The sequence below is a fragment of the Limulus polyphemus genome, unplaced genomic scaffold, assembly GCF_000517525.1.
Source record: "Limulus polyphemus unplaced genomic scaffold, Limulus_polyphemus-2.1.2 Scaffold479, whole genome shotgun sequence".
Classification (NCBI taxonomy): Eukaryota; Metazoa; Arthropoda; class Merostomata; order Xiphosura; family Limulidae; genus Limulus; species Limulus polyphemus.
This window is the reverse complement of record NW_013666089.1, coordinates 334,615-361,267: the sequence shown is the minus strand read 5'-3', so window position 1 is coordinate 361,267 and position 26,653 is coordinate 334,615. Positions and strand designations below refer to the sequence as shown.

Genomic DNA, 26,653 nt, shown 5'->3' with positions numbered 1-26,653 from the left:
GGAAAGTATTACTTGAGTGACTCTTTGCAAGAACTCTGAAGACACACTAATTATTAAATATTACATCTTAACCTAAAGGGTGGCAAGTACACAGTACTGTTTAGTACTACACTGCTGATCCACTGGGGGGACAATAAAGAAGGAAAAGAAAAAGGGTGAAGTTTTAATGTTACGGTTAATATATATATATATTTATATATAACTGGTTGTGTCAATACCATTTGTTTAAATGTATAAATAAAATAATTAATTTGTGAAGATTTAAAAGTTAAATAAAAGCACAATTTATATGATACAAAATTTATCTTAAATTTTGAAATATTTTTGGAAAAATATGTTCATATATTTTCTTCATTTAGAATAATTTACAATGTTTAATTTAAAATATTTGTTTTGAATTTCGCTCAAAGCTACACGAGGGCTATCTGCGCTAGCCGTCCCTAACTTAGCAGTGTAAGACTAGAGGGAAGGCAGCTAGTCATCACCACCCACGCCAACTCTTGGGCTAGTATTTTACTAACGAATAGTTGGATTGACTGTCACATTATAACGCCCCCACGGCTGAAAGGGCGAGCATGTTTGGTGTGACGGGGACTCGAACCCGCGACCCTCAGATTGAGAGTCTAGCGCCCTAACCACCTGGTCATGCCGGGCCTTAATTTAAAATAACAGTAATATCAAATAAAACTATTGTATTAGATTTATTGAAGTTTAAATATTACATTCTTTAATCGGTCCGTCATATCCATTCCCTATTTATTCATAATATTTCAAACCTAATATCCAACAGGGGGCACATTCACCAACTGAGTATGAAATATAAAGTAAACTTAAAAATTGAGATAGTGTGATGTGTAATTGTTGTTTTAGGTTATGTTCATATTTATGACAGAACCTATGAGCCAAATTTGATTAATACGTTCATAATTAATGTTAATGTTTGTTTTGTACGCTGTCTGCCAAATGTTTTCTCGAGCATATGAATATCTTGGAAAATTACATATCCTTGAAACTCGAGTACCGGGAATTTACACAGCTCCTGCTCCTATTCGAAAACAAGGATAAACTCGTCACCCATGCTTTTAAGGAGCGTTGTTTATGGATTTTTTCTTGATTCACAGGAAGGAACTTATAAAGTTACACCACGTTCTTTTCATCAGATATACGCTGACAGTGCTAAAGTTGGTGATAGATCTTCAAAAAGTGCAAGTTTAGTTGACGTGGTTGATTGTACCAGTGGTTTATTGGCAGATTTTCCTACTTTTTCAAAATCCATTTATATTATTGTACAATTACAAAATCAAAACTCAGCCGTGTTGAAGTTGTTTAAATTTACAAATGAGCATCGTGACATATCTGCAAAGGCAGAAAATGGAAGTCTTCAAGAATTTGTTGAGATATACACTTGTGATGTTTGTGACATAGATTTTAAAAATCTTTCATCACAGAAATTGTGTCTTTGTGATGGACCATACATGATATGGTGTGTAGAAAATAAATTAAATGTCTTTTCTTCTGAGAAACAAGAGCAAAAGCAATTTATATTAAAAAATACTCCAATAGAAAAGATTCTGTTTGTTGAACCTATCTTAACAAAAGATGAATTATTTATTGTCAGTTTTGGAAGGAATTCAAAATTTAGTTACCAGGACCAAGAAGTAATGTTTCTGGTTTTGCAATGGAGCAGCAATGAAGTTTCATTTCTACCTGGAGCTTACTTTTTTCCAGAAGCTTATAAATCTTTAGTCACTGCAACAAAAGTGTACTTTACAAGCTCTGTGGAAAATTCTTTGGGAAAAAAACATTTTCATAAATTTGAGTACAACACTACTGTTGCCTGTACAATTTACAAACAGTTCATTGTTTTTGTGCATGGGTGTATAAAATACTGTTGTGAGATTCCATTCTCAGATGCATGGAAAATTACAAGATGTTCATTACTGAATAAGGAATGTTTTTTATTACAGTCTGCTAAGAGTGATGCTTGTGTAGTATCCAAGAGGAACAGTGCACAAGTACAGGTGAAGTTACTTGATTAATACAGTTTATGAGATTGTTTGTGATTTTTGGATAATGAATAAGATAACCTTAGCTATGCATCCTGATATTTATTATAGTCAGCTTTAATAGCTACATATACCATGTGTCTGAAAAATGTGGAATCATAAGTGATTTGCAGCTTCTTTTAATTTCAGATATGTGACTGATTATTGCACTCTCAAAGCGTGAAAAGGTAGAGTTAATCCTGCTGTTAATCCATATTTGTTTTGAATGACAAGAACAGCTTGTGGAACACATTCTGTAAAATTTGTTGAAGTGTCAATGGTTCCAGAATTTTTGGACACCTTGTATAGTTTAATGTTTATTTGCCAATATAGGTATGATTTGTATTAATATTAATAACATAAATTAGAGTTATATTTAATATTTGAGTATGTAGAGTGAAAATGTATTTCAGTGTTACTTACAATGAAATCTTTCCCTGGTTAACAGATGAAATACTATTAGTATTAGGTTAAATGTTAAGTACAATACAATGTTAAGTAGCATTGAAAAAAATCAAATAAGCACAATAAAATGCCTAACGTTAACATTTGTGTGTGTTTTCAGCATCAAGACAATGTTGAACCTAAATTAATATTTTTCATATATATAAATTTCTTTACTGTAGTAATAAAGTGTTAAAGTCACGAAATTTTTATTATTCTTCATTTTATAATATAAATTTTTTATATGTGTGGTGAGTTATAAATATTATGAATAGAATAATGTATTTTTTTGTATACAACAAGAAGCAAAGAAGGATTTAAACTTTTATTGAATTATATTAACAAAATGCGAATAATTATCCTGCTTTATGTCATAAATGCAAGAAAAAGCTTATGAAAATTTTACTTTTGTCAATATATTTGTTTTTAATTAAAAGCATAGTTTTTAATTCATCTGACTGAACCTGTTGGTGAAGTTAAAGTACTACATTTTCTCTAATGCATTTGTGTTGTTGTTTAATATTTTTTTATGCTGCAGAATTAAATGTTATTGCTCATCTAGTGACTGCAGAACAACCACATTCATTGCATAAATATTATTGAATATAAACTTTACTGCAACACTAAAAACTAGTTGCATGTATGTTTTTATCATAGGTATGCACCCTAAGAGTGTTTTAATGTACATGGAAAGTTTATCATATTATGAAAAGTTAACTCACTTAGGAGGATCTTGTTGATGCTTAATACTAGGTATGGCAAAGTTACTATACAGTATACAGTTGCTATGGTTGGTATTATGCACTTGGTACTGAAGAAAAGTTACATAACAATTGAAACCAATTTAATATTTTTTATTTTAGGGTAATAGTTAGAAATTAAACTATTTTCTAAAGGAAACAACTATATAGTCACTTTTGCTATGCCTTATATAAATGTAAAGTTCATTGTGCTAAGTACAACTTATACAACATAACATTTATGGACAACAAAGGACCTGTTGGTCCATCTACGCTGTACCATCCACTAAAATAAACTGTATAGAAAACAGTAACTCAAAGCCAGCCCTTATTATTCATATATTTATCAAGCTTTCCTTTAAACTCCCTTAAATTTACTACATCCACCATATATGTAGGCAACCCTTTCCAAGGGCCCACTAATGTTAGAAAAAGAAAATTGTCTTAGCTGTGGATGACTCCTATTCTGTCATAATTTGCATTTGTGTCCCCTAGTCCTAAAGTTCTTGCCACTAAGTATTGAAAAAGATGATTCATTGACACTGTCAATTTCCTTAAAAATATTAAATACCTCAATCAGATGTCTTCTACCTCTACCCTTTTTCCAGAGAAAAGTTTTTTCGGAGATATTAACCTGTCCTCATATAACAACCTTTCCAACTAGTATCATCCCAGTAGCCCTTCTCTGAACCCTCTCCAACAATTCATTGTTTTTCCTAAGTTAAGGTTCCCATGACTAAATAAAGACTCAAAATATGGCCTAACCAGTGTCTATACAATGCATTTATAATCTCTATAGTCTTATATTCAATATTTATGTTAATACAACCTAAGATCCTATTTGCCCTCCATTAGCAATAGCACACTGATTGGATGGCTTGAGAGATTGATCAACCAGAACATTGATCTTCTTTTCTTCCATAACACTGTTAACATTATTTCAATCAAAACTGTACTCATAATTCAAATTATGATAACCCACATGCATTACTTTACACTTATTATAATTAAAAACCACCTGTCATTTATTTGCTAATCTCACCAAATGACCTAAATTCTTTTGTAAATCAGCAGCATCCTCTTGACAGCCAGCAATACCCAAAGCCTTAATGTCAGCAAATTGAAATGGTCATTCCTTTATCTGTGTCATTGATGTAAATCAATAAAAGAGCATAGGTCCTAACATTGAGTTTTAAGGTACCCCATTTGTGACATTAATCGAATATGACTAAATTCTAGTTATAAAAACCTATGATTTTTTTCCATCCAGTCACTTTTCTTGTCTTCCACACCTATTAAGATAAGTTTTTAACAAACTTTTTATGTGACATCTTGTCAAATTCTATTTGAAAATAATAGATACACCAAATCCACACCCCTACCTTCATCTATATAAGAAGAAATCTCTTCAAAGAATGTCAGAAGATTAGTACGAAAAAAATTTCCCCTTATGAAGTCATGTTGACTATCCAACAAAATTTTTAACTTTATTAAATAACTTTGCAAAACATCATTTTCAAACTTCCAAAAATATTTTTTTAACATTGAGGTAAGACTACTAGGCCTATAAATACAGAGATAATATTTATCTCTTCACTTGAAAAGAGAAGTAACATTAGTCAACTTCCAATCTTCTGGCAGTTTCCCACTATTCAAGGACTTACAAAAAATAGTAGCAAGTGGCTTACATATCCAATCCTTAACCTCCTTCAAAACCCTTGAGAAATAGTATCTGGGCTAGAAGCCTTATTCTTTAAATGTCCCATTGTTTTTCTGAACAAGCTCATAATTAATGTGATCATCTTGTTCAACCTTGTTTCCATCTAGCAATTGTTCAGAATGAGGAATATTTCTTAAATCTTCATTAGTAAAAATTGGTAAAAAGGTAGGATTTGATAACCCAGGTATCTCATAATCATCAGATATGAATTTCATAATCCCTCAAAGGCCACACTCCCATCCTAACATTTTGCTTACTCTAAATTCATTTAAAGAAATCCTTATTGTTTATTTTTTACATTTTCAGTCAAAAATTTTTATTTCCTGTTTCCCTAACTCCCTTTATCTTCTATAATTCTCTTAGTCTCCCACCATAGCAGACAATTTTAACTTCTTAAATTTATAATGGTATATTTAATTTTATCCTTCATACCCTTTGTGAGCTATTTTGTTTTTTACTTGCAGTCAATCTTTTTTTTTTCCATAAAGAACCTGCCTATATTGAATATTTAAAATATTTGTCCACATTTCATCAGTGTCTCCAAATAATTCAGCTGCCCAATTCACAACAGATAACTTTTATTGCATTCCTTCCAAACTTGCTTTTTAGAAATTTGTAATCAAAATATCATTATTCCTGATCTCCATATTGCTGTAAAATCTAATAGAGCAAGCATCACTTGCACCCAGATGTTCCCCAGTCTCCAATTTCTCAAGCATTCTCTATTAGAAATTAACAATAAATCTAAAATAGCACTGTCCTAACAGATTCCCTGGTGAATTGGTGAAGAAAATTATCCTGTTTTAAAAACCCGTCTTCCGTATGGTTTGACTCTAGCATTTCCCAATCTATATGCCTGAATTCAAAATCACCCATTATTGACTTTAACAGTTGAAATCTTTATCTCATTAATAGTGTCTCATTAATTTCTAAAAACCCTCTCTCCATATATCCACTGACAGAAACCCAGATAGTTTTAGTCTTCTTGCTATTATCTTTGACATCCTCAACTTCAACAGGATGTAATTCACATTTTACATATAAAGCCACCCCTCCCCCTCTTTTTATTATTCTGTCCTTACTAAATACACTATCACAATGTATCTTAGAGAAATTCCTGTCATTAACATCATATGTATTTACCAAGTTTCAGTTAATCCAATTATATTATAATCCAACCAGTGCTCTAAAGTCATCAATTTTATTTCATATGCAATAAAAGTTGTATTAATACTACAACAGTAACAATTTAGCTTACCCTTAAAACTAATTTCACTTTGTTTCCACCTTATACTTTTCTCTACATCTTATTTTCTTTCATTATTTTGGCCCTTACCACTGTCAAGTCTTAGTTTAAAACTGCTCTTACTGCTGAATTAATAGTCCTTGAAAACAAGCCAACCCATACACTACTTAAATATAACCATCCATTTCAATAAGCTTCTTTTTCCCATTGAACTGATCCCACAACTCCAATGAGCTGATTTGCTCCTCCTTACATATTAACCTAAGTCTAGCATTCAGCCTTACTGACATACTTATAATCTCATCCCCACAGTTAAGTCTCAGTAGTAACCTTGACAGAATTACGTTATAGACCTTTATCAACACCCTGTACCCATCAGTTAGCTCCCATGACCTACCCCTTTCGTATATCATTACCCCTATGTTAGCACCCTTTCACTTATTTCCTTCAACCCATCCCCTAGATAACCCAATCTAATTATTTTCTCTCTATTTATCCCACAGACTATCCTATCCATATATTACAGTTACTGATGTTAGATGTAATCTTCATTGTATCATTGGAAACTAATTCATTTAGATGAAGTTTGTCCAACTTGGTGCAAGTGACAATTTGCGTAGTATTCTGAGTGCAGTCTCAACAGGCTGGACACTAGTGATTGAGGAAGATAATGTATTATAGCTTTATTCAAGTTTATTTGTATTAAACACCAGAATAATACAGCAATAAGTAACAAATATTAATTCAAAGATACTAAACATAAGCTCTACTTTAGCTTAATTATCTGTTCATTTTTTATTGTTTGCCTGATAGCTGGTGGATGGGTCAGAACTGCTTCATGAACCAGATGCCAGTCTTTACTTGTACTTAATTATATACTTACATAGATTATGTAGTTGATTATCCAATCAACGTATCTTCATTGCAGGTCATTCAGACATGGGAAAATGTGTCAGAGTTGTTGATTGGTGATTTTCTTCGGAAGGGGGCTCCACAGTTGTTGATTCTGCGACAGCTTCCTAGTAATGGAATGGAAGAAATTAGAAATTTTTTACTAATTGAAACCACATCTTTTACACCACTAACTGTGGTAAGTTTTTTATAAATGCTGAAGAAAAAAAAAGAAATCAAAGTAGTGTGAAGTTTAGCAGTACATTCCTAAATATACCTATATTTACTAGAGTGCAAATAACAGGAAATATTTTACATTAGAATTCCTTTGGTACAACTGAATGTCTAATAATGCTTTTGAAACAAAATAAGCTCATGGAAATATTTTAGCAAAAATAGATGTTAACTGACATCCAAGTTTAAAAGAGTTGTCAAAAAGTGAAATTGACATTGTTATAATTAATTATTGGGTGACTTTTGTATACCCAAAGGCTATTATTTTTGTTCAGTAATCTAAATGGATCAGTTTAAGTAAGTAAAGTAAGTTAATATGTCATTTTTTTTTGTGTGTGTGTTAAGACAGAAGAAAACTCCCAAGACCTATCAAGTAACATAGATACTGCTCTTGCTGGTTTTCAAAAGAGATTGATAGTAAGTTCATGTTTTATTTATATTTCATTGGATTTGTAATTACCAAGAATTACATAATAAAGAATAACAAAATTATGATTTTTTGTAGCACTTCTAGATGAAGAGATTGGTTATAATTCAAATAAAATGTGAATGACAAAAAGGTTGTAATGAGTACATTTAAAACATAGTACAAATATGGATAATTATTTGAATGATTATTATTTTTCTCAGTTATAATTAAATAAATTATTAACATTCGTAGGCAGATTTATAGTGAAGCGTGTGGAGAAGTTTAACCACATGGTATGTGTGTTATAACAAGTCAGAATAATAAATTGGCAAGCAATAATTTATAAGCATAATGAAGCAGTTTATTTTTGGGGTAATATACTACATGTTTCGATAGAACATTGATCTGTCTTCTCTGGGTATAAGAAAAATAAAGATTGATGTTCTTTTGAAACATATTGTATGTTCGTCAAAAAATAAACTGCTTCATTATGCTTATAAATCATTGTTTGCCAATTTGTTGTTATATTAGCATAGTGTACTTCCATACTCAAATAATAAATTGGGATGTTAAGAAAGATGTCCTTGAACTAAGGATGCTTGGCTCTCATTAGTGTTCAGAAAGACACTGCTCTATTAACTGCACCACCAAGTGTATAATATACAGTTGTGGCCTATGTATTTAATTGAAACATTTGTAGAAATACGTATTGTTGTTTAACCGGAAGGAAGTTTATCTTAAAAGGAAGGGGTTGGTCTTAATGTGTAAAACTTTTTCCAAAGTAAAGGAAAGAATTTGAGTCATATATCAAAAGCAAGTTAGGCTATACACTTAATTATTGGGTTGATTAGTAATTTAATGAGTAATCAGTGCATGGTTTGTTCAGTTTGCTTTTTTTATCAGTTAGTTAGTTAGTTACTTCATTGTTATGACTAATGAGCTCACGTTTCAGTGAAGTAATACAGATATGATAAAGTGCCATATGTATGAGAAAGTTAGCAAGTAAGTGGAATTTCTGTTGGACTTAGTTTATTTGTAAAGATGGGCCTGTTGGAAAACATTCATTCAAGAATAAAATGGTTTTGTTATCAGTAAGTGAGCTAGACTTTCCATTATTCATATTATCAAATAACCCAAAAAACTCACCTAGCAGTATCAAATTCATTACAATAATATATGCAGAGCTTTAATTGTACTTTGTAGTAACTAATGCAGAGACTTGTCACTGCGGATGTAAGCCACGGTGCTTTGGTCAGTTTGTTTAGCAGGTATATAGTTGGTTCATGGAGGGTTCCTTTCCATTCAACTTGTGCAGTGCTGCTGGGATAGGTTTCTGGCTAGAGAAATAAGTCACAGTCCTTTCCAAGTGTTCTCTATGTACTGTGTGTTAACTTGTACAGTAGAGTCCTTATAACTTTGGGCTCTGAAATAATTTCCTAAGCAATGCCAGTGTTTGCAAATAGAGGGCTGTGGTTACAAAAAGACTATTACTCAACCTAAAAAAGTCATTATGATGAAGCTGAATGTATCCCATGGCATCAGTAACATGATAATAAACAAGAATTTGAAGTTTATGAAGGTTCCATACTTCCAGTTGCAACTTGGCTACTTTCATTAGAATAGACAATGAAACTGGAATTAGAGTAACCCTAACTGAGCACATACTTGACAAGACTTTAAATGTAGAGTCAATTTGTCTTTGGTCTGTGTAAAGTTTGTCAAGATGTGTGGTTCAAGGTTGACTTCACTGTCCTTTGCAGAAGCTCAGTATAAAAGCAGGTTTAGTTGGACATTAGACCATGAACATGCTCATCAGGATTAGCACAGCTGATGATGGAAGTAGTAGATCCAAAGTAGTGTAAAACCTGGAATACCATTCTTGTAAAGTGCAACTAAACCTCGCCATCTTTCTCTCTTTGTAATGTAGAGTTAAGTTTATCAAAATATCACATAATGAAGAGGGTACTCCTTCCTTCTAGTTTTTTTAGGCTGAGTTCACACTGATTTTATTTCACTAAATCCACAGTAAATTGTATACTATTCAGATAATGCAAAAATTCAGTAGCACACTTTTGTATCTGAAAAACTACAAAGATAACATTAACATAATTCCTACAGTAAAATTGTTTAAAAATATTTGGACATTCTTTTAACTGCTGTTTTTCCACAGCATGTGAAAGTTCAGAACCCATTCTAATCCCATAGCATAATTGCCAAAGATTTTTTTTTTTAATTTTTCAAGTGAATTAAAGAAGTGAAAAACTGGACTAGTTCATACAGGCATATGCACAAAAAGAGTCCAGTGATTTCTTGATTTTTTTTATTAACTTGTTTTGGTCTTTCTAAATGAAAATTGATATAACACATTGTATTTACATTTGTAAAGGAAGGAAAAGCTTTACTGTCACAAGCACAAGACAGACTGCTGCAAAAGCGTGAAGTGATTGAAGACATTTTACACAAGTTACAAAGAACTCTTGTAGAAGATGTACAGTCAACAGATATGGTGAAGGTGAGTATAGATTATAGTTGTGGTAATAATAATAATTAGTAGGGAATATAGTATATACTAGATTTTGTGAACAGCAATATGACTTAATAAGCTATGTGTATAAGCAACACTGTATGTACATGTGCAATCAACAGATGTGGTAAAGGTAGGTAACAGAATGACTGATAGAGATGTACATGTATAGTCAACAGAGGTAGTAAAGGTGGGCAACAAAGTGATTGAGGGATGTACAGGTATAGTCAACATATGTATTAAAAGTGGGTAACAGAATGACAGATGTACTGTTATAATCAACAGAATAACTGAGAGATGTACAGATATAGTCAACAGGTCTAGTTAAAGGTGGGCAAAGAGTGACTGAGAGATGTACAGTTATAATCAACAGATGTTAAAAAGGTGGGTAACAAAATGACAGAGATGTACAGGTATAGTCAACAGATGTAGTAAAGGTGGGTAACAGATTGACTGGGAGATGCACAAGTATAATCTACAGATGTAAAAGTGGACAACAGAATGACTGAGAGATGTACATGCATAGTCAACAGGTTTGGTTAGCAATGGGCAACAGAATAATTGAGAGATGTACAGGTATAATCATCAGATGTAGTAAAGGTGGGTAACAGAGAGTCTGTGAGAGATGAATGTACAGTGAAATAGATGTAATAATAGTACTAACAAGTGTAAACAAATTTTAAATAAAAAAATAAGAAGTAGGAATTGGAGCACCAAAAAGTAAGGGAACAACATTGGAATGAGTGGGATAGCATTACAACACTTGGTTTTTGACAAGGTGCAACATCAAAATGGTGTGACCATTGTTTCGTTCATTCCTACTTTGAGTGTATTTTGTAACTTGGTAATTGTTCAAACTAAATGAAAGGTGTATATAGCTAAATTTCTCTGTTGTAAACTTTGTTTCAGCAACCAAGAACAGATACATGTATGTAATCAAATTATGTGACCCTAAAAAAATGCATGACATCATAAGAGGGGTGTTTGATGTCAGAAGTGAGACAGGAAGCTCCAATAGTCATACTCTGCCTATGGAAGACTGTAGCTACCTGACTGGTAAGGGCTGAGCCAAAAGAATAGGATCAAACCCACTGATTTATGAAATGGTACTATCTCCCCTCACTCAAAGCTATCTCAACCTTGGTTTGCCCTCTAAGCATAGCTAAAATTTTATCGCTAACAGTGCACCAGTCTTTTATACCCCTTCATTTTTCCACCATTTCAAAACATGTGCTGATCGTGTGACAACCCTCCACCAATCTTACTGCCCCATCTATACTAATGCAAGTAGTTACATCTATTATTCTAGCACAATCCTCACTTTCTCGATTGGCATTTTAGTGTATAGACGTGTTTTAACTCGTTCTCCATGTGGCTACAAAAACTTGATTGTGCTTGATCACTAATTTATATCTGATTCAACTTGTGGTTGATTTTCATTGTTTCTGCTGCCAACAATTTCTTCCTTTCATTTTATGATATTTTGTGAAGAAGGATATAACTACTGAGTGGAAATTTCTTTCTATGGCACTTTCCACCTGTTGCTGCACCTCCACATAATCTGCTGGATTAGGTATTGTTCTCTTTCCCAGGAGATCTGTGGTAAGTTTTTCAGTGTGTATTCCTCACTCTCAGTTAGTATACCCATATTTAGCGAGCTTATGTGAGCTTTTGGGATGGACCTAATTTCTGCACACAACAATTTAGGTCTTTCATGACTTCTCCGCTCAGTATTTGGAAAGTTCAATTTTTAAAATTATTTTACCATCTCAGTTACTTTAGTTTAACTGTGCATTTAGGGTTTGTTTATTACTTTGTTTTGTTTCATTTTTGGTATATGTGTAGGTTTTGTTTGTTAGTTACTGTTTGGGTAATTGAAACTTTGGCCAATTTTGTAGATGTGTTGCTTCGTTATTTATACTTCTTTTCACTGTTTGTGTTACCCTATTTGTAAATGCCTTTTTCTTTAGGGGATTAGATTGGAGTCAACATTTATTATTGTTAACTGGTTACCTTTTTATTCTCATGTCCTTCAGTGTAGGTTTTACTTTCATGTTCATAGTCTTATTGGTTCTTTCAGTGAACTTATAAGTTTGATATTTACAGGCCTTTTATCTTCTAAGGTCCTTTAGTGCTTTAGGTGTTGCTTATTCTTTTCGCTTTTAGGTCGATTTTCATAGTTTTGCTGGTTTGTCATTTTTATGTACCTTGTGGACTCTAAAAATTTCTAGGTTTTGTTAGTTTTTTGTAATGAGTATTTTCTCTATTTTAATGTTTAGTTTGTGTGTCTTTTTGGCTACACTTCATGACTGTTCAATGGATTCTATATGAAGATTTCTGCATTTAGTTCTGCTTCCCCCTCTATCCATTTCCCAGATTTCCTTCCCTCCTCTCAGGATCACACCTCTTCCAGTTGCCTTGCTGAGTCTGTTTGAGACTTCCTACACAAAGGAGCTATCAAACGGATGGTGAACAATCAACTGGGATTTTACTCCTATCTATTTGTTATTTCCAAAACAAAACCACATGAAATTGGAGACCCATCATAAATTTGTTCCGATTGTATATTTATCTGGAGACCCCTCGCTTCACCATGAAGTCCTACCTCTCATTTTGGTAGGTTTTTTTTCCCATGGGACTTTGGATGACCAAGTTCTTTTGCACATCATCTTCACTCGCTGGGTCTTCGGACTCACCATTACATGAACGACTGGCTACTGCTCACCTGTTCCCGTGCCCAGTCAGTCACTCATACCTGCTTCTTTGAAAAGCTGCCTTTGTGGGGTTTCTCATCAAATTTTAGAAGTCCTTTATTACCCTCACCCTGTTTCTTATTCATTTGGGGGTTCTCTTCAATTCCCATCTCAGTCACAACCAGCCTTCTCTGCTTCAGCTCCAGGATTTGGAGTGAGCAGTCACAAAGGTCCTACTTTCTCCTTCTCTCTCTGCACGGAAGGTTCTATCTCTTTTGTGGATGTGGGCTTCCATGGAAGCTCTCATTCCCTTTGGTCAGGTGCATATGTGTTCCCTTCAATGAATGCTTCTCCACCAGTGGAACTTCATTGATCCCTTGGACCATCCTATCTCTCTTCCACCTAGAATAAGGGCCAAATTTTGCTTGTTGACCCAACAGGGACTTGACCAAAGTGGGGGTTCCCATTCCTCGGCCTTGTACTTAGTTTCAACCATTAACAGATGCTTCCTTGATGGGTTGGGGCTTTCCTCGCTTCCCAAAATATTTTGGGTCAGTTGTCAGTCAAGGAGACTACTCTCCATTTCAACATCCTAGAACCTTTTGGCAGTTCATCAGGCTCTATATCATTTCTTCATGTTCCTACAGGGGTGGGTGGTTATGGTTCATTCTGAAAATTCCATTGTTGTCAGCTATATCACCAAGCTAGGTGGAACCAAGTCCCAATCTCTGTGTTCTCAGACTCTGGAGCTCCTGCACTAAGCCAACAGCCATGACATGAAGGTTCTGGTGTGTCATGCTCCCAGAATTATGAACCTTGTGGCTAGTCACTCATCCCATCCGAACTAGGTTCCCGGGTTCTCCCCACGGAATGGTCCCTTTATCTTCAGGTATTTCAGTGGGTGTGTTCTCAACTGGGAACCCTCATGTAGATAGATTTGCCACTCAATTCCTTTTAGTCTCTAGTTCCTCATCCCTCAGTTCTGGGGGTGGATGCTTTCAGTCAAGATTGGAGGGGTCTTCACCTATTTGTCTACCCTTCAATCAGACTCCTCTACAGAGTCATTTCTCTTATTCAGAACACTCTTTGTTGTGTTTTGCTGGTTACTCCATATTGGCTGACTCAGATGTGGTTCCCTCTGCCTCTGGAAGCCCTTATCTCTGTCGTGATTGCTCCTCTATCAACCGCGATTGGTCATATTTCATCCCAACATCACCAAACTACATCTTTATGCTTGGCTTTGTTCGGTCCCATGACTTAGCTCAGGGGCTCACCCCTCATGTAACGTCTTTCCTTGCCCATACCATTCACTCTTCCTCCTTGTCTTTGTACCACAGTCATTAGGTCTTACCTCAGATTTTGGTCCATTTGCATTAGTTTCCAACCATCTGATCCTTCTGTTCATCACCTGGTTGTTTGATCAGGGTTTGTCCATTTCAACTGTTGATCATTATAGGGCTGCCCTGTTGAACATCTTCCATCTTCTCACTTCAAGAAAGCCTTCTCCTCCCCAGTTATTTCCGTCCTTTTCCATTTGCTTCATCTGGTCTGTTTACCTCATTTCTTGTTCTGATGGATTGGGAGCTCAATGTTTTCCTTCATGCCCTGTTCGGTTCTCCCTTTAAATCCATTGTAACATGTTCCTTGTACCATTTTTCCCTTCACACCTCTTTCCTGGCATACGATCATCATCATTCCAATATTTATGTCCTTAATATTTCCTGCATCGTTTGCCATTCTTCATATGTTATCCTCTATCTATCTAATACTATACATGTCTATTCTGGATTGACAAGTAGCTAATACTGTACATGTCTATTCTGGATTGACAAGTAGCTAATACTGAACATGTCTATTCTGGATTGACAAGTAGCTAATAATGTACATGTCTATTCTGGATTGACAAGTAACTAATACTGTACATGTCTATTCTGGATTGACAAGTAACTAATACTGTACATGTCTATTCTGGATTAACAAGTAGCTAATACTGTACATGTCTATTCTGGATTAACAAGTAGCTAATACTGTACATGTCTATTCTGGATTGACAAGTAACTAATACTGTACATGTATATTCTGGATTGACAAGTAGCTAATACTGTACATTCTAATGAACTTTAATTTTTTAAACATCTCAGAAGTTAAAGATATTTCTCTCTACTAGTGATAAAATTTCATATATCTAAGTTTACTTTGTTAACCCATTCTTCGATTATTTATTTAACAGATATGACTTTTGTTTCACAAAAAGTTTGTCACATTTGGATTCTTTTGTTCTTGTTTATTAATTTAAGATAAAAACTCTTTGTTTTTCTTTTAATATTTTCCTACAATTGAGATTAGTCATATTTATATATTTGTGGAACTTTTATTTCTTAATTTGCCAATTTTTTCACCTTTGTAAATTTTATGCATGTTGTTTATGACTTTTATATGACTTATGATGCCTTGCTTTCCTACACCAAAATTGCATGTTACTACTCTCCAATTCACGGGTCACCATGTGCTTTTCTTGATTTGACAGACAATGTAAAAAGTGTGTATATCATTAAGAAGCATATTTTTTGTTTTCAGTTCCAATTCAACTTCAACTTGGACTCGTAAACAGATAAGCATTGTTTTTATCTAATGCTTTCTTCCATGATATCTTTATTTTAGGTTCTCGGGAATTTATGTACACCTAAAAAACAATTAGTTTATGTGCTTCTCGTGTTTGAATTCTTTTGCTTCTAGCCTTTATTGCATTAGATAATTATCATTATGTAACATCTGTCATTGAGATTCCTTAAGAAAATTTTGTTTTTCCTTAACTGGTGCATTGTCCATCTTCTGTTTTTAAGTTTTCTTTTTTATTTCCCACTCAGTTTCATCTCCAGTAGATTTTCTTTTTCTTTATGACATTTTTTTTCAATCTCTTAACTGACATATTATAATGATTGAAACATTATAGTGGTTTTATGAATGGAACATTGTACTTGTTTTAAGACTTTTAACTTGTATTTTTTAATCTCTGACTTGTTCTTTGCTGGGAACTTGTTTAAAAGTCTTATTTCATGCTGTTACTTACTTCTGGTTATCATCACTCTGAATTTAAACTCTTTTAAATGTAACATTTTATGTTCCAAGAATATGAATGTTCTGTTCATGGGCATAATTTCGGACCAAAAATTTTTGAGGGGGGAGCAGCTGGCTTAGTTATTGTGAGTGTCATGTGTACACTATATCCAACAGAAACAAATAGTGTGGACATTAACTGCTCCCCCCCCCCATCCCCAAAATTCCACTTATGGTTCATTCTTCTTGGGGTTTGCACAGTTTGTGTGTTTTCTCAAAAATGTTCTTCTTTAGATCTAGATAGGTTTCTCTTTTTTGTTTGGGCTTGTTATTGTTGTACAATCTACATATTTTTCAGCATATACCACAATGCTGTCTTTTCTGCTTATGTATTTTGGTTAGTTATATGAATCTTAGTGTTCTGTAGCTCTGAAAGGTTTGACTTCAAATTCATTTTCCATCTTTTTTTGTACCCTTTAATTCCTCTTTTTAATGTACCAGTTGGCAGGATTCCATTTGTAGACTTCCTTAGGCCTAGGAATAAAACTTTTGTATTTGTGGTAACCCTACTGATCTGTGGAAAAAAGTCAGACCCTAAAAATTTTATGCCTTTTCTTGGAAAAATATCCAGAGAACATTACTTTGTGTTTATCAATTGGCAACATTTTAAACCCTGCTATTCGTGTGAGCAGGTCTCACGACGAACCTATCTGCAGAACATAACTCTGTTTATAACTAACATCACATACATGAGGTCTTGAAATTATGTCATAACTCTATTTATAACAAATATCACATACATGAGATCTTGAAATTATGTCAAACAAAGCACCATAATATTCATAATAAACTTGTATTAACATATATTATAAGATAGTTATGTTTTTATTTTATCATTATTATCCTGATTTTGTTATTAAGCTTAACCCTTTGACTGTAGCTGCAGAATTTTTGCGAGCCATACAGCACACTCTCATTCAACTGCTGGAGGTGGACTGTACCCTATACGGTGAATCAGCAGTTAAGGGTTAATGGATAATTTTTTGCATGTTGCTTTCCAGTACTTTTGTATAAAAGTCACATATTTGTTTTCCCAAAACACAATTTGAAACTTTTTTTACATCAATGCTAGTTTCATTGTATTGATAGGAACTCTTTTTTCATTTCAAAATTATTACAAAGAACAAGAATTAAAGAAAAAATTCAAGACATACCATTCTACATGTAAAATCTGTTTGAAACAAGGACTTCAGCATGTAACCCATGTTGGCTTTATAGGAAGTAAATATACTATAAAAATTAAAAGAAATGCATATTTGCTAAAAGAACTGAAATAAAACTAGAAAAACTTAAAGTAACTTAATTTTTGATTTGACAGATTTGATAATAGTAAGTTACAATACAGTATAATAATGTTTAATAAAAGTAAATTCTACATATCTACTAAAATTTTTTATTCATAGTTTTCACGAGGAAAATTTTCATGCATCATATATGCTTATTTCTATGCTTAGTTCATAGAAGACTTCTAACATAAGTCACATTGTCTATATAGGTTTTCTTGTTAAGAGTCCTATAACTCATTGCACTGTCCTTTAGACTATGAAAGTTAGTTGCTCTTGATAAATGTGTAAGGTCCAGGTTTGTCATGAGATTGTTACATTGTTCTCAGGAAGAAATATTCCATATTGTGCCTGTCCTCGACATGACAAGTTCTTCTTAAAGGACCTCCAACATTTTGTATCTTGTGTCATGCTCAAGTACAAGCTTTTCATAGCCAAATCACTCAGAATGATCAGTGTCCTTTGTATGTTCTGGTCTTCTTCCATACTTGAGACAGGTGCTTTCTCCTGCTTTCAGACCCATACAATGCACCTAACTCTCTTGTTAGGAAATCTGTCCTTTCTATTGTCTCAATCTAGGAAATTGCCTTCATCATTCTTACTCACTCTCAATTTATTGAGTGATCTATCTCCTGTTTTGTTCTAGCATTTTCCTCCTATTTAGTGGAATGGTTTTAGCTACCTGTCCATCTTGGCTCTTCTCCTATCTAGTGGGATGGGTTTAGTTACCTGTCCATCTTGAGGTAAGATAAGGTAGTAAGATTTGCATTTTCAAAACTAAAATGGAATTAAAATATTTACTTTATTCTCAATGGCTTAATTCCCCCCTTCCTCCTCTTGTCTGGTCTGTCTTCAGAGATATGATGTGTATTACTTGAGTAGTCAAAGTGAGAGATTTCTGAAAATCAAGTGTATCTTAAAAATATTAGATAAGCAAAAAATGTTTAAAAGCTACAACATTATGTAAGAATGAACAGAAACAGAGAGAGAGAGAAAAAGAGGCTTAGATTAAGTGTACATTGAAGTATTAGTTATGCATCCAATGGTAAATAAATAATTTTATTCCATTCTTATTTTACAATCAGTTATTAAAGCCTTAAATATTTTTCTTGCTTATTACAAAATTTGACAGTATTTTCTGTAGTTACAAGTTCTAGTGTTACAACAAACTTTTTTCTTTATAAGAATGATGTGTATCCAAAGTTGGTTACTCTTGTGGGACCTGAAACAAGCCATCTTTCAACAAATTTTCCTGTTCAAGGTAAAGAAATTGATCTTGAAGTCGTGTCTCATTGGCAAACTGTTATCCAAAACAAGTGGATCATTGGGTGGATGCTGAAAAATGTTACTGGCAGGTAGAGATAGTTTCTAAACTGTGATCATTAATAGGTAAAGTTACAGATACACGTCATGTAGATTAGTATAAGATAATATAAAGATAAACTACAATAACTTATAATATCATAGCCATTAAAAATAAAAACTTACCATAATATATGTTGTTGTTTTTATTGGGGGGGGTGTAGTAAAATGGACAAAAACAAATTTGTCCATCACTTATTTTGTACTGCTATGTTTTGATTTTCAGATCTGTTCGTTTTCATGAAATATCTATTAATATGGAACAAGGAGAGACAGAATTTAATTGTACTGTGTTTAATCATATGAGTGAAGGGATGTCAAGCCAGCCTAGCATTTTGGACAAATATAAAGATGAGGTCTTACATCTTAAAGACATGGTTTCACTTGTAGTAGTGTCACCTCTCCCTTTGTTTACTTCAGCATCACTTGAAGTTTGTGCTACGATATCTTGGACATGTGATTCTTCTCAGAAGATACACCAGTTACCTGTTAGCTCTACTGTACATGCAGGTGATATTTGGGAAATGTCAGAAGATGCACTGAATAATGATGGTAGGTCCTGTTGTTGTATAGAATTTACATTATTTTATGGCTTCTCTCAAATTCTACTAGAAACTTGTAGCAAAACTCATGAACTTGTTTTATATCCTGAATTCTTTGATAATACAAAATGAAAATAATTCAATAGATTCATGATGGGGAAACCAAAGTTTAATAATGAAGATGAAGACAGTTAATAATACATAAAACATTTTATTTACAAGGTTCGAACATTTCGGAGTAACTTATTCAATCTTCAGCGAAATCTGAAAATTGTGTTACAGAGGTGATTCTTGCTAAAACTTGTAAAAGTAATGCATGTGAATGTTAATGTTCAAATGTAATTACATTGTTCATATAATTTTAAAGTTTTTAAAAAAGACATGCATCTAAACACACAGCTGAAACATTTCTTTAAAAATTGGTATTAACTTTTTGTTCCTGTTTCTTTTAACTTAATTTGACAGAAGAGGAATATAAATACTCTGGTTAAGGCTTAGCAAAAGAACTTTGTTATAGTTGTAAATTAGGATTTACAAAGCAGATACTTGTTAGTTCTTGCTTCCATCTAGCTGTAACATACTATACTGACATACATATATACTTACAACTTATTTACTCATTCAAATAACATTGTAATACTAAACAATTTACACATAGACAGTATTATGTAAAACATTTGTGATTCAGACTCTGTGTTGCTGCATTTGCAAGTAAAGTATTTAATAAGAAAAAATTGTTAGGAACATTTTTTTTTATAGATAGCTGAAGATTATCGCATATACTGTCAGAAATTTCTTTTGAAATGTGCATATTGTCAGAAAGAATAACAGTGGATGGTCTGTATCAAAATAATTCCTTTGTTAGCATATAGTCATTTATTTAAAACTAAGCCTTTTTTGTAAGATCAGAAACCTGCATTCAGGTATTAAAAGTACAAATATAGTTAAATACTCAAACTTAACTGCTGTATTTATCTTTTTTTAAAAAAATAAGTCTAAAATTTCAAGTTCTGTAAGTTAATCTACAATCCTGAAAGTTCAGACAACATTCCATGGACATTGGTCCTTCTTTTTGTTTTCTTTCATTGATGAACCACTTTTTATAAATGGCCTTATTGTTTGAACATTTATGACTTTTGTGGTATCTTGCAGATTATAAGCAGAGCATAGAAGTTAAGTTCACTAATAACAGGAGGCTCTCAGATCTTGGACTTTGGGATGTATTTCCCTTATGCTTGTAATTATTGGTTTATGAAAAGAATGAGACAAAACACAGATCCATAAAGGAGCAGCATATAATGGCAACTATTAAAAATGTTTGAACTTCAATATAAATTAAATGAAGAACATCTTATTTGTAAAGAATAAAGCTTCACACAAAATAATTAATACAGAATTGGCTCAAATTTGAGACTAGTAGAATTTTTTCTTCTAAATATCCTTGGAAGAAATTAGCTAAACATTTTGTACCAAACCTGTTAACTGTAACTGTGCTATTTCAAAAAAAAAGGAAGTTGAACAAACAGAAAATCTAAGTATATTATACAAGTGAAGTTTGATATTAATTTTTGTAACATAATAATATTCTGACTTTCCAGGAAAGCTCTCCATCATCCAGCGAATGATGTCTTTAAGAGCACTACAGGAAAGGTTAGCACTAAAGATACAAACTTATCATTCTGATCTTTCATTCCTGGAGAAGATTTTAGTGTCTTGCTTCCAACACCATCCACCAGTAATGTTACATCATCTTAATACAAGATTGTTTGTTTTTCAAGAAAAATTCTCTCCCCTTTATGGAATAAACTTTACAACCAGATTACTGGATACAAAACATGCAGTGTTGGAACTTTTCTACAAGTAAGTTCTCAGAAAATTGGTAGATGATTTTTAATTCTTCATATTTTCTTTTCTGATGTCTTGTTTTGTCATATTGTACAGGCTGCTAGTCATGTGATTGTCCAACCATTTCCTGCTAATACATCACTTTCACATCATAACTTAACATAAAATTAAAGGAGAGCAAGGGACCTTCTGTTCCATCTAGAAATTGAACCCTAAAAACAAGAAACTCAAAACCAGCCATTATCATTCAAATATTTATCAAGCTTTCCCTTAAACTTCATTAAATTAATTGCATCCATCACATCTGAAGGCAACCCTTTCTAGAAGCCAACCACCCTGTTATAAAAAAATAAGCTATCTTAGCTGAAAATGACCTCTTTCCTGCTAAATTTTATATTTTTGCCCCTTAGTCTTACCATTTTCACAATTAAATATGCAAAAGAAATATGGTGCATCAACCTATCAGTTCCCTTAACAATCTTCAACACTTCAATTTGACCCCCTCTAACTCTTCTTTTTTCAAATGAAAACAAGTTCAGAGATCTTTCCTATCCTATAAGATAACCTTTACATCCAAGTTATTATTCTAGTAGCTCTCCTCTGAACCCTTTCCAACAATCTAATGTTCTTTCTGAGGTAAGGAGCCCAAGACTGAACACAATACTCTGCATGTGGTCTAACCAGTGACCTATACAGTGACATTATAACTTCTTTAGACTTGTAATCAATGTTTCTGTAGATACAACCTAAAATTATATTTGCCCTGCCACTAGCAACAGGACATTGCTTGAACCAAAACACTATGCTCTCTTTCTACCATAACACAAGTATACAAATTTGAAAACACAATTTTAGCTTTATCCTGTTGTTCTTTCAATGAAAAAGAGGCAATTTTAGTACTTTGTTTAATACCAATATTTTTCAGAATTTTTTGAGTTCAGCTGTTCTTCACTAAAAAAAATATATAAATTTATCCTTAAAATTATTTAAAATATAGAAATATTTTTAATAATCAAGTTATGGTCACAGTAACTTACTCAAAGTGATCCCTCAAGATTGAAAGAGGACTAGAAAACAGTACTGTAAAAACATTTAAGGACAGAATAGATGGAATGTTTACAGGATATATTCTGAGGAAGACATTGAGAGAGTTTATTTTGTCTATATTAAGTTTGTGTGATATATTTGCTTTTCTGTAGAATTAAATGTAATATTTTTATTTTTCAAGTGATAACAGCCATTTAGCACTGTTTATTCACTGGTTGTATAATGCTTTGCCCGAAGATGTGTTAATTGAACAGACAGGAGAGGAAACATTACACCAACAGTTGAAGTCATTGTGTATAAATGCAATTAGAGAAGAAACTGGCATTATCAAGTCGGCACTTGTGGTTCCATCTTCTTCAGTGTTTGACCCTCCTACGGAACTGGCTGCTAATGTGAGTGAACTAGAATGTTCAGAGTCAGCTCAGATTGATGAAAATAAACTAGTGATTAATAGTCAGGAATATAGACAATTTAGGCTTAATTTACTAGAAAAAGAAATTAATGCTGATGAGATAATAGCTCATTTGAAATCTTGTTATGTCTGAAGCAGTCAATGAATTTTGTACTTTCTTTTTCAAAATACTTAAGTTAATGAAAATATTTTTCATAGTACAATATAATTTTTCATCTATCATTCTAAATGAAACTGGATAGATGTGCAACATTTCTTGAACTATTGGAAATAAAATTGTCAAAATATTTAATTTTTACCCATGGGATAGAGGCTCATAGAAAGGCTCTGGGTTTATAGTTTTTTTTTGTTTTTTTTTCAAGTACAAAATTTTAGTTCATAGCTCTGTCATCTCTTGACTGATTTGAGATCTAATTACAGTTTTAGACTCAGGAGGTCAAACCATTTTGATTAATGTATTTGACCACACACAAGGTCTCGTAGATTAATTTACTCTAATCCTGTGTAAAAGAATTTCAATTTGAGGGTAGGCTGGTAGAGATCCTGATGAATAATAAAATTGAATCATATATGAGCACCCCATGCTTGGTATTGCTTGTTCACAAAATATATCTAATAAAAAGGAAAAAAAGGTCTCATAGATTAATTTACTTAATAAATTAATTCAAGTGCTACATCTAGTGGGAATTCCCTCTTGTTTAATTTTTTTAATTCTTTGATTTGTCGATTAAGATTTTTCTGACAACTTAAATGTATCATACTAAAAAAGTTTAGTACATGTGATATTTTTATAATCGTACCTCTTCAAAAGATTTTGTGTGTGTGTGAGTGTGTGTGTCTGTATATATAAATTTTTATTTTTATATATTGACAAAAGACACGAAAAAGTAATGCATCACATTAAATTGAGGGTAACAAGTTGGACCTACTATGGTAGACTAGAAAAAGGTAGTGTCGCAGCTTCTAATTGTTTACACATTTTGTACCAACCTTGGACATCAACATAACACATTGTTCACATTTTCATATACCAGTAGTTGGGACAAAGTAGAATTACTTTATGAAGTAGAATTAGTTGCGTATGTGATAAGAATATTTATCAATTTCATTTTCACACAAGTTATTAAGTATATTATTACATTGAAAAAATATCACATTACAGTAAACAGCAGTTGTTTAGCTGGGAAGCTGCTATCAAGGGTTCTAGATCAGAGTTGTATTAAAAAAAATACTTATATATGTTGCTAACTTATTGAGATGTGTTTACATAGAAAACAGAATGCTATTAAACATTACATTACAGATTTTCTTGACATTATCTTGATGATCAGTAATATACAATTTACCTTGTTTAATAAAACAAACTACTTTCGTCACTTCAACTCCCATCGTCTAAACACTTCCAAGAAAGTTGCTGTTATTGGAGAATTAAAAAGAATTTACCACAATTGCAGTAATGAAATAGATAAAGAAATACTTCTCGATCTAAACTAAAGTTTCTCCTTTTAAATAACGAATATCTAACTTTTCACCATAAAAGAAAAATAACAATTTCCCTAAAATATGACAAAACAATAATCAAGAAATATGAAATGCCTATGAAAGTTACAGAATGACTGGGTCCAATTCCCAAAATTCAACTTTCAAAATCTTGTACATTACCCATTATTGTAATAAAGTCTGCTGTCTTACAAAAAAGTGTTTACAATCTAAAGATGGCTATCTTGCTTCCAGTGTTGTTTACCAAATTACATGTAACATTTGCTATCATATGTACATTGGTGAAACCAGAAGAACCCTATACACAAGGATAAAAGAACTTTATAAACTACAACATGACAAAAATGCAGTTGTAAGTCATTTTTAACTAATCATGGCTAAGTAACTCATGGCATGAATCCAACCTTCTCTGTACAGTTCCTTATCGAGGACACTAAATATACCAATAGAAAATTTAAAGAAGCTCTTGTCATCCAACAACTATGACCACAGATGATCAGGAACAAACGATGGCACTTGTAAATTTTTGTTTTCTACCTTGACTTTTAATATTTGTTTTCAATAGGAATTTGTGTTACTATAGAGAACAATTTAAATTTTAAACAATAAGCTTTACTATTTAGAATATCAAAAATGCACTGTAGAAGTTGATTAGAATTTCTTATATATATATATACCATTTCAAGTTTTATACTTTCACTTATGTTTTAGTGTAACACTCCTGAAGAAGCTGTAAAGCAAAACATTGGGCATCCAATTGAATAATAAATCTAACAAAATAAATATCTAAATTTGGTGTTATAAGGTCATTTATTTTTAGAATTATCTTATATTCCAATATGCATTATAAAAATTCAATAATTGATTTTATGCTGGTTATCAATTGTTTATGTAGATTTGTGTTATATACTGACTTAAATCAAAGTTTTAACATTTTCAACCATCTGTAAGTGGTTATTTCACTTAGTGCTGTATTTAGTTTGTAAAATTTTATGCTTACTGCTACAAAGATTCTCCTCATCTTTTGTAAAAACAAAGTAAAACACATTGAAAAGGTGTACCAATGTTATCAGAAAATGTACTTCAAAAATAAAATATAAACTTGAGAACAAGATCACCTAAAGTGAAGTTGTTTAAGAATGAGTTCCAAATATAAGAAATTTGGAGAAGTGATTAAATCCATGTTTCTAGGAATGTTTTTGAATTACATCTAAGGCCTTTTGTATTAGACATTTTCAGTGTATCAGAGCCACCTTATGTTAATATGCAGCTGAAAATTAGTTAAAATTTGTTCTTCACAATTGTTATTATTAAAAGAAATATAGAAGAATCGTTGAATTTCAAGTTTAAAGTTATATCTGTGTCATTAAAAATTAGTGTTATGAAGATTTTATATTTCAAACACAAGATTATTCTGCAGCTATTCTCTGACCTGGGCATTTAGCCCACATGAATGTAATGTGCTGTTCAGAATGAAAAATTACAATTCTTTAAAACTCAAAATGTTAGGTGAAAGTAATCATTAAACTGTCCCTTTATCATTTGACTGTTAACAGACATGGTTACCGACCTGTATTTTTCTAAGATAAGAATAAATAAAAAGTGGAAAAAGAAGTTACCATTCTTTTCTGTAGTACATTAGTTATTTTATGTCGTCAGTGTCAAAAACTTTATTAATTAACAACATCTGAGACCATAAACCCTCCTTTCAATCACAGGAAAACTTTATTAATTAACAACATCTGAGACCATAAACCTTCCTGTCAATCATAGAAAATCTTTATTAACAACATCTGAGACCATAAACCCTCCTGTCAATCACAGAAAATCTTTATTAATTAACAACATCTGAGACCATAAACCCTCCTGTCAATCACAGAAAATCTTTATTAACAACATCCAAGACATTAAACCCTCCTGTCAATCACAGAAAAACTTTATTAAATAATAACATCTGAGACTATAAACCCTCCTGTCAATCACAGAAACACTTTATTAACAACATCTGAGATCATAAACCATCCTGTCAATCACAGAAAATCTTATTCAATTTCACATTACATTGAAAAAGCTGTATTACCTCTTTTATATTCAACATAAAGAGCAAAGCACTTAACTCTATTTAATGTTTTTTTTGTCAAAAATGACTTGTGGAGAGCTTTATTTATTCTCAACAATTACAATAAGATTTTATAACAGGATACAACAAATTATGAAAATGTAATAGCTACAAATTTTTCTGCAATGAAAGAGATGAAAGATTAGTGTTTCAACACTTCAACAGGACAAAAATGAACCTCTAAAGGCTGATGTGTTAGTTAATATTTCACCGGTATAACTCAACTCTTAAAAACTGGTGTGTTGATTAATATTCCGTGAGGACAAATCAACCTCTAATGGCTGATGTGTTAGTTAATATATCACTGGTACAAATTAACACCTAAAAACTGATATGTTGATTAATATTCCAAGAGGACAAATCAACCTCTAATGGCTGATGTGTTAGTTAATATATCACTGGTACAAATCAACACCTAAAAACTGATGTGTTGATTAATATTCCAAGAGGACAAATCAACCTCTAATGGCTGATGTATTG

At 32.4% G+C, this 26,653-nt stretch overlaps 1 protein-coding gene across 1 annotated transcript; it reads left to right on the top strand.

Annotated features, from left to right (window-relative positions):
• Positions 1–830: 830 nt before the first annotated feature.
• On the top strand, positions 831–25,699 carry LOC106458522. The gene is made up of 8 exons (XM_013918041.2): positions 831–2,021; positions 7,124–7,285; positions 7,666–7,737; positions 10,116–10,241; positions 18,532–18,701; positions 18,935–19,260; positions 20,849–21,110; positions 22,324–25,699. The coding sequence occupies exons 1-8, from the start codon at positions 1,077–1,079 to the stop codon at positions 22,685–22,687; spliced, it is 2,427 nt and encodes an 808-aa protein (XP_013773495.1). The 5' UTR covers positions 831–1,076; the 3' UTR covers positions 22,688–25,699.
• Positions 25,700–26,653: the final 954 nt, after the last annotated feature.